We start from the raw sequence: 13,971 nt of genomic DNA, 5'->3' as shown, positions 1-13,971 counted from the left end.
GACCCATATGCTAGTTATTTGTCTATAAATAGAAGCAAATATCAAGACCCATAAGCCTTCCAAAGTTTCAGCTGCTCTGAAGGATTAAGAAATGTTTGCCAAGTTATAAGTCTCTCGCTATGAGCTGTCATTTCATGGCAGTCGATCTTATGACTTACAGGTGATTTAAACAAGATGCTCATGAATGCTTTTCAAAACCTTTTATGTACATGTTCTGCCTGATATATGAGCCTGGATGATAACATCGGTCCTTAACCCTTGTGAGCAGCTTAGAAGCCAGAAGCCATGCCTGACAAGGATGGATGTTGGGAGGATGTCAGTCACATGGAAACCAACCTCGGAGATAGATTTTTCAATCTGTCTCTACCCACAGAGATTGGGTTCCACCACATTAATCTGACCCAGCACTTCAAAGTTCAAGACAGAGTTTCTCCAATATATCTGCTCTGCTGGCATTTCCAAATAATTCCTGAACTGCATCATGACTGAAATCCTAAATGTCACTGTGGTAACGTGACTTTAATCCACAGAACAATTAATAGTCCTCGGCAGGAAACGTCATTAATCAAATCAGAAAAAGAAAGCAAAGTTCTTTGCACAACCTCAAGTATTCATTTCTAAACAAATCAACCACTATGCCATCGTATCCAAAATAAAGATGATTAATATAGTTTTTTTTCTCTTCCACAAACCAAAGGGCTAAATTAAAATAAAGGATTGTATAACCTTTCATTCGCTTTGGGAGAGATTAATTTTCTTCCCAGTCAAAGGCATAGATTTACTCTGCTGGAATCTCATTTTCCCCATCTTTCATGAGCGCTTAGTATTCAGTTCAGAAATCTTTCCCAACCGCTGGCAGGCCCTTGGTAACACCTATGAATGGCTCAGAACCCAGTTTAGACAGCCTGCCCTGCTGAACGTCTTCAGCCACGACATTGCCACACACACAGGACCAGGGAAAAGACCGATGAAATTATGGGCATTTACTCTGCCGTCACTGCACACACAGACAGCATGTGGGTCTTCATTTTTATTTCACTTCCATCCAATAACCCTTGGCTAGTCTAAACTCGGGTATTTCTACAGAAATCATCTCGCTGTGAAAAAGGGTAATGTTTATTTTCACAACAATAGTCAAATAGCTACAAGAAAAGTAAAGGACAAGATTTTTCTGATGGCCCTCTTATGATTTCTGTATGTTCTAAAACCATGCATATTCTTTCTCTAAGCTCTGGAATTTCACCTGGAACTAAGGTGAACATGAGGAGTCAAGAGGTAAATAGTAATCTCTAAAAACGTACATCCAATGAAATACGTCCTGCCAGGAGCAATTCACCATAAACTGTAACCACAAGTGTGCTAAATAAATGATAAATCTCCTATGTTTCAACATCTGTGGTGAAACAATATTCTCAGACGTGGGCAAGGGAGGCTGGTGTGGAAACAGCGATCCTGCCCAGTGGCTAATATTTACAAATTCCAGACAAAAGTTTTGATCTTTAACAAGAGAATTGGAAGGAACCAGGAAAAAAAAAGGCAAACTTGTACCATTAAAAATGTGAAGACCATAATAAATGCTCTGTTTTTCTCTTGGATGCTCTGTGTCACCATGTATATCTCCAAAGTGTTCAGACACAGCTGCAAAATTCATCCCTATTTAAGAAGGCAATTAAGGCTTTTTAAAAAAAAGATGCAGATCCTCTGCCTGTGATTCCCAACTCTGGCTGTGCACTGAAATCCCCTGAGGAGTTTTTAGAAATATATTTCGCTGGTGTCTTCCACCCCTCCACTCCCTTCTCTCCCTCCACACCCCATCTCTCTGCCCAGATCCTGATTCAGCAGGTCTGGGGTGAGACCCAGGGATTTGTTAGAACTGATGTTCTGTTTGTGTGTCTTCACCAGCTCCACCTAGACTTTTGTTAAATGCTTACTGCGAAAGTTCCGTAAGTATTGACATTTAAAGTCTGTGAAAGATGTGTTGTGCCATTAGAATTCACCAAGCTAACTTCAAATAAAAAACATACAGGGGAGACTTGACTTGTGGAGGCATCAGAGGGTGGAGAGGAGGAATGGACCCAGAGCCCCATGGCCAGGTCTGAAGTCTGGCTCTGCTGTGCAGCAGGGAACTCCAGGCTCCCAACTCAACCTCTCTGGGCCTCGGGTTCTTCATCTGTAAAATGGGTTTTTTCGAGGATTAAGTAGTCACATGAAGCACTTAGAACAATGTCCAGCTCATATTAAGCACTGCAGACGTGCTAGCTGTTATGTTTATCCAAGGTTTTATTCAAGAAATAAAGAAATCAATCAAAATTATGTGATTAAAAAATTTTTTTCTTTTCTTTTTCGGAGGAGGTAATTAGGTGTATTTGTTTGTTTGTTTACTTAAATTTAACAGACATATTGGGGATCGAACCCATGATCTCATGCATGCTATGCTAAGCATGCAATCTACCACTGAGCTATACCCTCCCCCTCAAAATTATGTTTGTTAATCAAATGTTTAACTAAATGTTCTTTGCCTTCCAAATCTCTCAAATCTCTTTAAAAGCACAAATCATGCTTGCAAAAAACAAGTCTCTAGTCCTCAATTCTTGAGTTTCTGTCAAGATCACTGATCACCAAGGCACCATCTTTGTAAACAAATACTGAGAGCTACTTTGTAAAACTGATTTCAGTAAATACAAAAACTTCATTGTGGATGTCTCCCTTTTAAAATGGATCTAATATATACATATATATATATATATATATATACACACACACACACACCTGAATTGCTTTGCTGTACACCTGAAACTAACATGGTAAATCAACTGTACTTCAATAAAAAATAAAATTAAAAAATAAATAAACGGAATTTCTAAAATATCACAGAAAGCATAAACTTCATTATACTTGTGTTGTCATAATTATTTCACCAAGAGAAGTGAATTTGATTTCACTGGGCTCTACACTGTGACGTCTGATTGTCATTGCATTTGCCTGATTACCAAACATGCTAACCAGCTGAAGAACGAACTTTTACCCTTCCTTAGCACCTTGCCAACTTTAGAAGTTGTACTTCGTCTGTATTATACACGGAAGGCCTCTTTCTGGCAAAAAGGATGCTCAACCCAGGTCAGTTATGATTTCTATAGACTGTTGCTTCTACAAAGCCATTTTCAAATTAACACTGGAAGATCATATTAGTCCTACAACAAGGATGCTTTTTAAGTTTGCCACGAAGATGTTTTAAAAAGCGATCCAATGTTACAGCATTGTGTCGTTTGTATTTCTCTCTGCTGTAGGGTTACATATTCCCTCTCACACAGAGGCAGACCGCAGTCTGTTTGCACCATAACCATCACAGCTGTGTCGCAGGTCGCTGACAGGGGCGCGCTCCAGGGCCCGGCGGGGCAGGGAGCCGGCTCAGGCCAGCAGCGGCACGCCAGGTGGGGCCTCTGAGTTGAAGCTGCTGGTGACGGGGTCGGGATGGGGGGCTTCAAGAGAAACAAGAACTCCCGGATAATCCAGACCCCGGGGGTGTATAACCTTCAGAGAACCGGGGGCCGATCAGCATGGCACTCATCTCAGTCAAAATCACAAGAGCAGAGCACGCACAACCCACACAGCAAAAGCCCTGGCAAGTTCTAAGAAGCCCGGAAGAGGAAAATGGACCAGAGCCATTCCACGGTAGGACCAAATCAGAGGCTCCAGCCACCTGCCAGCTCTAAACCAGGGGTCACTCAGACCCAGGTGTGAACCCCATGGAGCGTGAGGAGGAAACCCAGAAGCACAGCCCAAATGGCAACGATATGTGCTCACAGGTAATCACTAGAGATGCCCAAAACGCCAATATGTTTTGCTGTGTCGTTCGCAAAATTTGATGGAATAATGGTGGGGTGGGGTGGGGGCAAGGGGGTCACACTTAATTTCAAAGACGTGCTTCAGTTATCCTTGGCCCTTCAGTAGGACACCTTAGAAATAGGTTTCATTCCTTCTACTCAGCTTCTCAAATTGAGATTTGCAGGAAAAACAGATCAAACTTGTGACGAAGAGTTGAAAATGTGTGAACTTACCTATGAAAAGGAATTTAATGATGTAAAATGGAAGAACAAATGTATCTTTCAGAAAGGAGCAGATTGGCATTAAAACTCCACTCTGGAACTACAATATTTATAACCTGTCATGACACTTCTCTGAAAACTTTATAGTAGATGAGAAGTCAATTATCACGAGCAGAGGCAGCACAGCAGGATTCACTGGACCTCCCATTCAGTTTATTTCGAGGAGTATTTATTGAGCATGACCTTACAGCAGAACCAAGGACAGAGATGCAGGGACCATAAATGTGAATCAGACTGTCCCTGTCTTCCTTCAGTTTCCATACCACAGAGCAAAAAGGGACAAATGGTTAGAGGTTCAGAATAAGAAGAGATCCCTTCTATCTGGGGGACAGGGGGTAATCAGGGATGGTTTCACTGCATAATTGACATTTCAGTTACACCTAGGAGGGCATGGGAGACGTTGAGTCAGAGAAAGAGACAAAAGCCATCTAAGAGCAGGGCGTGGCAAGAGTAAACAGGCGGGCTGAGAAGTGCAGAAAGTACTGAGCACAAACTCGGAGCAAGGCAGAAATGGGAAGTAAAACTAGGGGATAAACAGACAGTTCTGTCTTCTTTATTGTCAGTGCAAATCCACTGAAGATGTTTAAATGAGGAGGCAAAGGGATGATGGAAGCTGTACTTGGCAAAGCCCAATACGGAGGTATGAGCACAACCATTCCCCAGACGTTCATGTCTGTCACCAGGACTGTGGGAATATGGCTGCAGTTCTAGGGCGGAGGTCACAGATGCCAGACATCCTGCCATTTGCAAGAGTTCTGGAGGAAAAAGAACTACCCAGCCCAAAGGCCAAGAGTGCCCTGCTGGGAGGCACAGGGACAAGGAGGGCAGACGGGAGCTAGGAAGGCAATGATCAAGCAGCAGTGAACTATCGGAGCCAGGGTGGTGAACGTGGGCAGAGAAAGGAAGAGTCAAATCTGAGGCTGGAAAAGGGAGGAGGCAAATGACTAATAGACCCAAGAAAAGATGCTCAGCATCACTAATTAATAGAGAAATGCAAATAAAAGTTATAATGAGGCATCATCTCACACCAGTCAGAATGGCCATCATTGAAAAGTCTACAAACGATAAATGCTAGGGAAAGTGGGGAGAAAAGGGAACCTTCCTACACTGTTGGCGGAATGTGAAGCCATTATGGAAAACAGTGTAGAGATTTCCTAAAAAACTGAAAATAGACTTACTCTATGATCTACCAAAACCACTCTTGGGTATATATCTGGAGGAAATTTTAATTTGAAAAGATACATGCATCCCAATGTTCACAGCAACACTACATACAATAGCCAAGACAAGGAAGGAATCTAAATGGCCATTGACAGATGACTGGATAAAGATGTGGTATATACATATATGATGAAATACTATGATGAAATACTACTCAGTCATAAAAAAGAATGAAATAGTGTCATTTGCAGCAACATGGCTGGACCTGGAGATTATCATAACAAGTGAAGTAAATCAAAGAAAGACAAATATCATATGATATCACTTATATGTGGAATCTAAAAAAAAAAAAAGATACAAGTGAATTTATTTACAAACCAGAAGCAAATTTACAGACATAGAAAACAAACTAATGGTTACCAAAGGGGAAAGGGCAGGGGAGGAATAAATTAGGAGTTAGGGATAAACATATACACACTACTATATATAAAATAGAGAAACGACAAGGACCTGCTATGTAGCACATGGAACTGTATTCAATATCTTACAATAACCTATAATGGAAAAGACTAAAAAAGAATATATGTACGTATAACTGAATCACTTTGCTGTGCACCTGAAACCGATACAACACTGCACTGCAATTAAAATAAAGGGAGGTGGCAGAAGGAACAGGTCCTCCTGAGGTTAGGGGTGTGATGCGAGACCGCCAAGGCTTTGAGCCTCAGGGATGGCAACAGCGGGAAGAATGTAGACTCTTACAGAAACTCAAAAATCAAAACCTGAATTGGGCTCAAAACCCTGCATGGGTTTAACTTCCTCCCCTCACACGAGAGCATTAAACACCCCCCACCGCGCCCCACCTCCTGCTGCAGCCCCGCCTCTAGTCCGTTCCTCCCTACATCCCGTAGCACTGAGCTCCTCGTGCCACCTGTGCTCAGCGCAAGGTCCGCCCAGCAGGCACTCCAGCAACTATACTCAGTTTTCTGCTCTAAAAGTGAACACGAGATGTAATAATCCACTTTCTCAGAGTTCCAGCACCCCCTCCCACCCTGTGAAACCTTTCTGCTGTTTTAGACACGTCATCTCGCTGTGACCTCGTTGCTTTGACAGTCAATTTGGGGAAAAGTATTTTAATTAGAAATCCACAGGCCTGCAGCAAGAGAGAAGAAAAGGGTAAGTGAGGCGTGAGGAGCAGGAGCTAGTTTCTCTGGCTGCAGAGAAACTTCTGGAAGCCGACTGGTAGAGGTGAGCTGACAGGTATCTGTGAGAAGCGGAAACGCCTCACTCTTGGGTCACAAGATACCTGGGGTATTTCGCTTTTCTGAAGCAGGAAAAACCTCATTCAACATGCTCAAGAAATGCTTTTTTAATTTTTTTAAAATTTTATTGATAAAATATATATACCATAAAATGTATCTAGTTATTTTTTTAACCCCAAAGTTCTTGGGTAAACAAAGTTTATTCTAGGAAGAGCAACCCATTGAGAGATAAAACCATTTTAAACTGTATATATTTGTATTTTCATTGTTTCTAAAACAGTTTAGAGCTTTAGCGTTTTAAACTTACATAATTACCAAACGATTAAAGCCAACCACAAAATAAGAATCAACAGAATGCAGCAATCCATTCATAAAAGTCAAATGAAGAAATACTTTTTAAAACGTAACAATGATATTTTGAAACATTTCTGTGTTCTCGCTTGGAGTTCCTTTTGTTACCCAGCAGGCTTTGAAAATAAAAATTTAAACTGAAGGCCAGAGAGAAGTTTTTTGAAGTTATATTTAAATGCATAATCTTAATTTCCAAATCAGTTTCTTTCTAGGAGCTAAATTGTACCTAATGAGAAAATACACGTTGCTATATTTGCTGCAAAATAGACACATTTACAAACTCACAGTAAAAGAAGTCAGGCAGGTTCTCGAAAGATTGAAAAACAGTTACCACATGACCCAGCCATTCTACTCCTAGAAATTAAAGGTACCCGAGAAATAAAGCAAGTCTACCCAAAAACTTGTAGAAGAATGTTCGCAGCATTGTTCAAAATGGCCAAAAAGCAGAAACAACCCAAATGGCCATCAACTGGATGAATGGATGAACAAAATGCAGTCTATCCATGTAACTGAATATGATTTGGGAATAACAATGAACCAAGTACTGCTCCACAGTACAGCACAGAAGAACCATGAAACATTATGTTGAGATGCCAGTCAAGAAAACACTCATGTGTTGTACGATTCCATTTATATGAAATTTCCAGAATAGGAAAATCTATGGATATAGAAAGTGGGTGAGTGGTTGTCTGGGGCTGAGGGGACTGGAGGGAAATGTTGAATCTGCAAGTGGACAGAGTTTCTTTTAGGGGTGATGAAAATGTTTTAAAATCAACAGTGGCAATGGTTGCACAAGTCTGCAAATATATGAAAATTCAATGGACTGTATACTTTAAACGGGCGAATTACACAGTATATGAATTATACCTCAACAGAGTTGAGTTTTAATACAGTTTTAAGGATTTTAATAGTTTTAATCACACCGAAATATTTCCTTCAAGATGGGATGAGAGCAGAAAAGGCCATCATGCTCTTTTAAATACTTCACTTTTGTTTCCACTTTCTAGGGAGGAAAAAGTATATTGTGTATCTGAATAGCATTCACGTCTCATTGTCTATCTCGATTAGCACAGGCTGAAACATCAGAAGGTATTCGTGGATGAATGAATGGAAAAGGAGGAAGGAAGGAAAGGAAGGAAGGGAGGGAGGGAAGGAGGAAGGAAGGGAGGGAGGAAGGAAGGAAGGGAGGGAGAGAGGAAGGAAAGAGGGAAGGAAGGAAGGGGGCAAGTCGCAGCAAAGCCCTGAGAAGGCACTTTGGGAGAGTCTGCAGAAAGGAGTACTCACAGGAAGCCCCCGGGGTCCTCGGGGTCCCATCTCTCCTGGCGGCCCCTGTTGGCCCTGTGATGAGAAAGGGGACAGAGAAAAAGTTAAACTCCCTAATCCTTGGCTTGGTGATTACAACAGCTTACCAGGCATGAAAAGGTAACGGCATCTTACCGGTTTGCCTGAATTCCCCAACTGACCAGGCTTCCCTGGAGCACCTGTGTTACCCTGATGGTAAAAGACAGTATTCAAATTAACTCAGACAGTGAGTGAGCATAATCATACCCCTGTGTTACCCACACCGAGTGTTTCTTACTTAAATAGCATTAATTTCCTGGTTTTACACTGAGAGTTTGAGAGGATGTAGACTCTCTTTCTTGGTGGATACATCAAAGTTCTTTAGATTTAAGATGTTGTTTTGTTATTCCCAGAAGTCTATTAATAAAGGTGTTGAAAATGTTACAAAGTGAAGGTCAAATGTCAAAAAAATGAAGGGCTTTAGCCAGACAAGAATAAGAGAGGAATTTTCTTTCTTCACAATATTAATTACACATGTCTTTCTTTACCATTTCCACCCCCAATACACTTCTTGGAGCCATTTTACGTGACACTGACACTATCAAAATTGTACAGAATCAGGTCAACGTGAGGAACTAAAGGACATGCTGCCTCCCAGCAGGCTCCAGGGAGTGCACCTGTCCAGGAATCCATTTCCACCATCCGTCTCCCGTGGTCCACTTATCAGGGAGCATTTCTTCTCAAGACTCCGTGGACCACTCCGACTGGACAGCTGGAGCCCTAAAAATCTAACAGTGACCAATATCTACATTATCCACATTTCATCTATTGTATTTCAAGTAAAGCTATATTTTAATCCTTTTTTTTTCCTTTTAACGATTGTCTTGAAGTGCTGGATTATAAGCACAGGTTGATCATTATGTGAGCAAAATGCCTAATACCTTTAAGTTTGAGCTAAATCATCCTAATGATAGTCACTGACAATTTTTATGGCTTAATAATACGGTCCTCATTGTAAGTGATACAGAGCAATAAGACTTTCTCTGTCTTACACTGGCCGAGGATAACACTTTCCAGAAGGAAGTCTAACCAGCAACACTCCGTCAAAGTTCTCTTTCTGCCTCTGGGAAAGAAATGCGCTTTTAAAGTCTTAAGGGCTTTTTGATTTTTCCTTAGAGTCAAATATAAAATAAAAGACTGGATGGGAATATTTAAAATGAAAACTAAAATCTTTGGTAAGAGAAAAATACAAATTACAAAGTTTTCATCTTTTACCTTTTCACCAGCAATACCCTTGGCACCAGGAATTCCGGGTATCCCCTAAAAGAGGGCACACAGAATGTGGGTTTAATCACTTCACCTGGGAATCCTTGGATGCTCAGCCCGGCGCACAGCGCTGAGGGGCCGAGGGGAATCACGACGACCTCCAAGCTTTCGTGTGAGGGAGAGGTTCCTAGCTCCCCAGCTCTGAACAGTTCTAGGAGGCAACTTTCCTGTCACTGGCTTGTTGTGTCTGAACACCCTTAGAGCAAATTCTAGCTCTAAAGTCACTTTTCAGGGATGAACCTCCAAATCAGAATCCAGTACCATTTTCAGGTCAACAGGTGCTCTCACTGGCATGATTTCATGTACAAAAGGCAAAACAAGGATGTGTCAAAAATGCCAGGCTTTAAGTAGAAAAACACAGTGTCAGGAAGCGAGCTGGGATTCACTGAGACGTGGTGCTAACGGAGTCCTAATATCCCCTAGCTGATTATTTTTAAGGTGTCAGATATCATCATAAACCAGAGGGCAGTCCTCAGTGTTACCAGATAATTCTTTTGACTTGAAACCTTCACCTCCGGAGAGCCAAGAATACACGTGGCAGAATCCACATGAACTTCTAGCCACGTTAATGCAGGGAAACACCAAGTTGAACAATTCAAACTAGTGCATAATCAAAAAATGACATCTCTCTCACATTGTTCCCTGAACATACTCTCAGCCCTTACGTCTCAATCCTGCCAACAAGAACTTCAGAACTGGTTAAAAGCAGGAGGAAGTGGGTGACACTGGCTCACAGCTCAGGGTCAGGGAGAAAAATATATGGAAGACTGAGTGAACTAAACAGAGAAGAGAGATGAAAATATAAAGTTAAAGCTTAGTGTACTTATCAGAGAAATAACTAGTCATTCAGAGAAAAAAATACAAAAATATAAGTATAAAACTGTAAAAATATAAAATTATAGCATTACCACTTCTCCAGAACTTATTAAATTACTTAGTGTGTTTCTCCTCCAAATTCATATCTTCAAAATTTGTACATAAATCAATAAACATTTGAATAATCAAATACTTACAGGTAACCCCTGCAGTCCTGCATCACCAGGAGGTCCAGGTTTCCCTGGTTCACCCTGGAAGAAAAAAGTTATGAACTGCTGTCCTTCTTTTAAGAAAAGGAAAGACAAAGACCTTCTAAGTAAAAGGGCTATCTGTACAGCTGGCCTTACATGCAGTTCAGGGCGGGAGGGTGGGGGAGGACTTCGGACAAAAATTCAATCAAAATAAATGATTTCCTTCTGCCTACGTTCATCAGTGGGATAATTTTACTGAGTTTCTGAAACCAAGCAAACACTCTATTCTAATAAGTACTTGGAATTGACATAATTTAAAAGTAAAAAGGAGAAAAAAAGCCAAAACCAGCTAAATCAATGCCTCAGTAATGTAATAATGGAAACCCTGTGCTTGGCTGGTCTCGGAAGAGACCACCCCATCACTCTTAGACTAAACCACACAGCTACCTTTGTTCCAGGCATTCCAGGTATCCCCTCACGGCCATCCACACCTGGCAAGCCCTAAAGACACACAAAGAAACACACTGTCTTAGGAACGCATTCGTCTTCCCGTCAGCGTTTTCTAAAGTTGTATTACAAGTCAATAATCACTTTGAAAAATGTTCTTGATGCCTACAGCTCAGGACATACCGTATCTCCTTTGGGCCCAGGGGGACCAGGAATTCCTCGAGAACCTTGAGCTCCCTGCAGGGCAGAAGGGAGAAGGCAGACAAGACACCCTCAATTAGCACAGTACTTAGGATGTGGAAGAGATCAGCGTAACCAGCAGGTGACACTGATGAGCTCCAAGCTCACAGCGATGAACACGAATCTGAACTCACTCTCTCTCCCTTGGGACCTGCTTCTCCTGGAGGTCCTCGCTGTCCTTGGTCACCCTGTAGGAAAACAAAACTGTGTTCATGGACAGTCTTTTGAAATTATAAAACACCGCTCATGTTACCTTGCTTTTGTTCCTTCACCCCAGTAACTCTGCTCTAACCTGGATGCCTAGCCCAAGAAATCTTTTTATAAAAATTATCTTACCTTAAAATGGATATTACCATAAAGATAATTGAGACTTACATGTCTATTGATTTCATTGTAAATGCATAACGATTCTGTGTTCACTAGGTGTACAGGGATAGTAACATTAAGGTCTGTAGAACAGGTACCCTTGACATCAGTAACTGTGCCTTCGTGTTCTCCAGCCTCATTGAATACCGTGGTGGGCTGAGGCTTGGATCGGGGCAACCTTTCCTCCATATTACTTAATTCCTCAGTCAGTAATAATGATTTCTGTCAGCTAATGTTGATACATGGTTTAGGTGGTAACAGATGAGAGGATGTGTCTTTCTGAAATAAAGCTTCTGTTGAATTGCTCAACTGCTCTAAAACCTTCAAATGGCTTCCTGTTGCTACCAGATCATTTCAAAGTGCCCAGATCAGCATTAAACATTCTTCATAATATGGTTCTACCTCATCTAGTCAATTTCATCTTCTCAACAGGAACCTTCCACTCCGGGTGGTGGCAGCCCCTCTGGCAGCACACACTCTCATCAGTACCAACAGGGCTCCTGCTCGCCTGCACCCCGCTGCCCTTCCCACCCAGCACGGCTTTCCAGACCAGCCTTCCTCTTGGGTCCGCTCGGGCACATCACCTCTCCCACGTGCTCTAGCACACGCTCTTATAATACAGCGTTCAGTTACGTTCTGTCTTTCCCACTGGACCTTGAGAGTTGGAAATTCTACTTTACTTACACCTTGTCTACTTTTCAATGTGATACAGGTGATTACTAATGAATGGCTTTTTTGTTTATATACTCCCAGGAGAGGTGGGAGGCAGCCCACAGTAAAGACAGTAAAGGAAAAGGACAGAACTCTCCAACGACTTACAGTGAGATCATCACTGTGACTCTAAGCACCTTTGCAACCAAACAAAAGGAAAGCACAGCGAGTGTAAAAACTTAGCAATTTGACTTGGCCTATGAGGAAAACAAAACCCACATCAAGTCCGAGGAATATTCCTCTGCACCCCAAAAAGAGATGTTTGTCTTAATTTTTAGAACTTAAATAAATATAAGAACAATTGCCCACTTTTCCACTTTATTTGCATGTAAAAGATACTTGCATATATATATATATATATGTATATATATAGCAAATATACAGCAGAAAACCTATCTTTGATCATTGAAAAATCTATCATTGGATTCTTGGAACGAAAACCACTTACAGGTGCACCAGGAAGACCTTGAGGTCCCGGGTCTCCATCTAAGCCCCGAGCACCCTGCAAATAAACAAGACAAAGCAATGAAACCAAGACAGTCGTGCATGTAAAAGGCACATGAGTGTTTTCAAAGAACTTGAGTGGCAGATGAAAAGGAGGTCTTGTGTTCTGTGGAGTATGCTATGTCCATCAGTGAGCCCAAAGAGTGTTTCATCAGACACCTCAGATCTGAAAACACTGGTTTACATCCTCTCATCCCACCAAAAGTACTTAGACCCAACGTTTGGTACCACTCTGGATGTTTCAAGTTAACAAACACTGCATTCATTCTTTTTTTTAATTCAATTTTATTATTTATTTATTTATTTGGGGTTGGAGTAGGCAATTTGGCTTTTATTTATTTATTTGTTTGTTTGTTTGTCAATAGAGGTACTGGGGATCAAAACCAGGACCTCGTGCACGCTAAGCACATGCTCCACCACTGTTACCCTCCCCGGATTGCAAGCATCCTTGACTGCTGATATGAACCGCCTGTTCAGAGAACCTGGCCTCTAAACCTGTTGGAAAAGGCTGACGGCCATGTTCCAGGGTTCTCAGGGTCCCCATGGGAATTCATTAAGGGTGAACACCAACAAGTCACCCTAGTAGCAGCTGCGCTGGACAGTGGGAGGGATTTCTGGGACTCCGGATTTGCACCAAGATCTGGAATCAGAAGTCCAGCCACGACTCAGAAGAACGAACTGTACAAAGGACTTGAGCAAGCCCTCTTCCATCCTGAATAAACACGAGGTTCAGCTCGTATAAAGTAACTGATCTGCTGTCTCAACAATGGATTCACGCCACCAAGTGCCGATGGCCCAAGAACTGCAGGGGTTTATCAATCTGATTAGCATGAAATTCTCTCTGACTTTGTTATATACTGTATACATCACCTCCTTCTTTTTATTATAAGCATCAAAATGTGATTTCAAAACAAATGATTTTTTTTTTGCCACAGTGTTCTCTACATACGCTACAGGACAAAATGTAACCTCCTCTTTACATCTTTTTCTTGTCTACCATGTGAATGAGGAGACAGAAGGGCAACCGGAGCAAGCAGGAGGAGATGATAAAAGAAATGGAGGACAGTCGAAAGAGTATCAGATGGATGGCAGGCCAAGAAAACCAGCTGGACAGCATCCACAGTAAGAATTGATAATTAGAAAACCTTTGATAGATGGTTCAGACATGGGCAGAATCAAAGAAAGAACACAACAGAAGCAGAGGCCCCA

The 13,971-nt window shown here is 41.7% G+C and overlaps 1 protein-coding gene across 1 annotated transcript in view; it reads right to left on the bottom strand.

Moving 5' to 3' along the window:
• Window positions 1-13,971, bottom strand: part of COL9A1 (collagen type IX alpha 1 chain) — an 84,928-nt gene that overhangs the window by 22,273 nt on the left and 48,684 nt on the right. Inside the window, 8 exon segments of the mRNA XM_072965487.1 lie at window positions 8,165-8,218; window positions 8,318-8,371; window positions 9,437-9,481; window positions 10,501-10,554; window positions 10,942-10,995; window positions 11,125-11,178; window positions 11,316-11,369; window positions 12,707-12,760. Of these exon segments, the coding sequence (XP_072821588.1) occupies window positions 8,165-8,218; window positions 8,318-8,371; window positions 9,437-9,481; window positions 10,501-10,554; window positions 10,942-10,995; window positions 11,125-11,178; window positions 11,316-11,369; window positions 12,707-12,760 (423 nt within the window).

Source organism: Vicugna pacos, chromosome 8 (assembly GCF_048564905.1).
Source record: "Vicugna pacos chromosome 8, VicPac4, whole genome shotgun sequence".
NCBI lineage: Eukaryota > Metazoa > Chordata > Mammalia > Artiodactyla > Camelidae > Vicugna > Vicugna pacos.
Note: the sequence above shows the minus strand (reverse complement) of the source record. Positions and strands in the feature narration are given on the sequence as shown.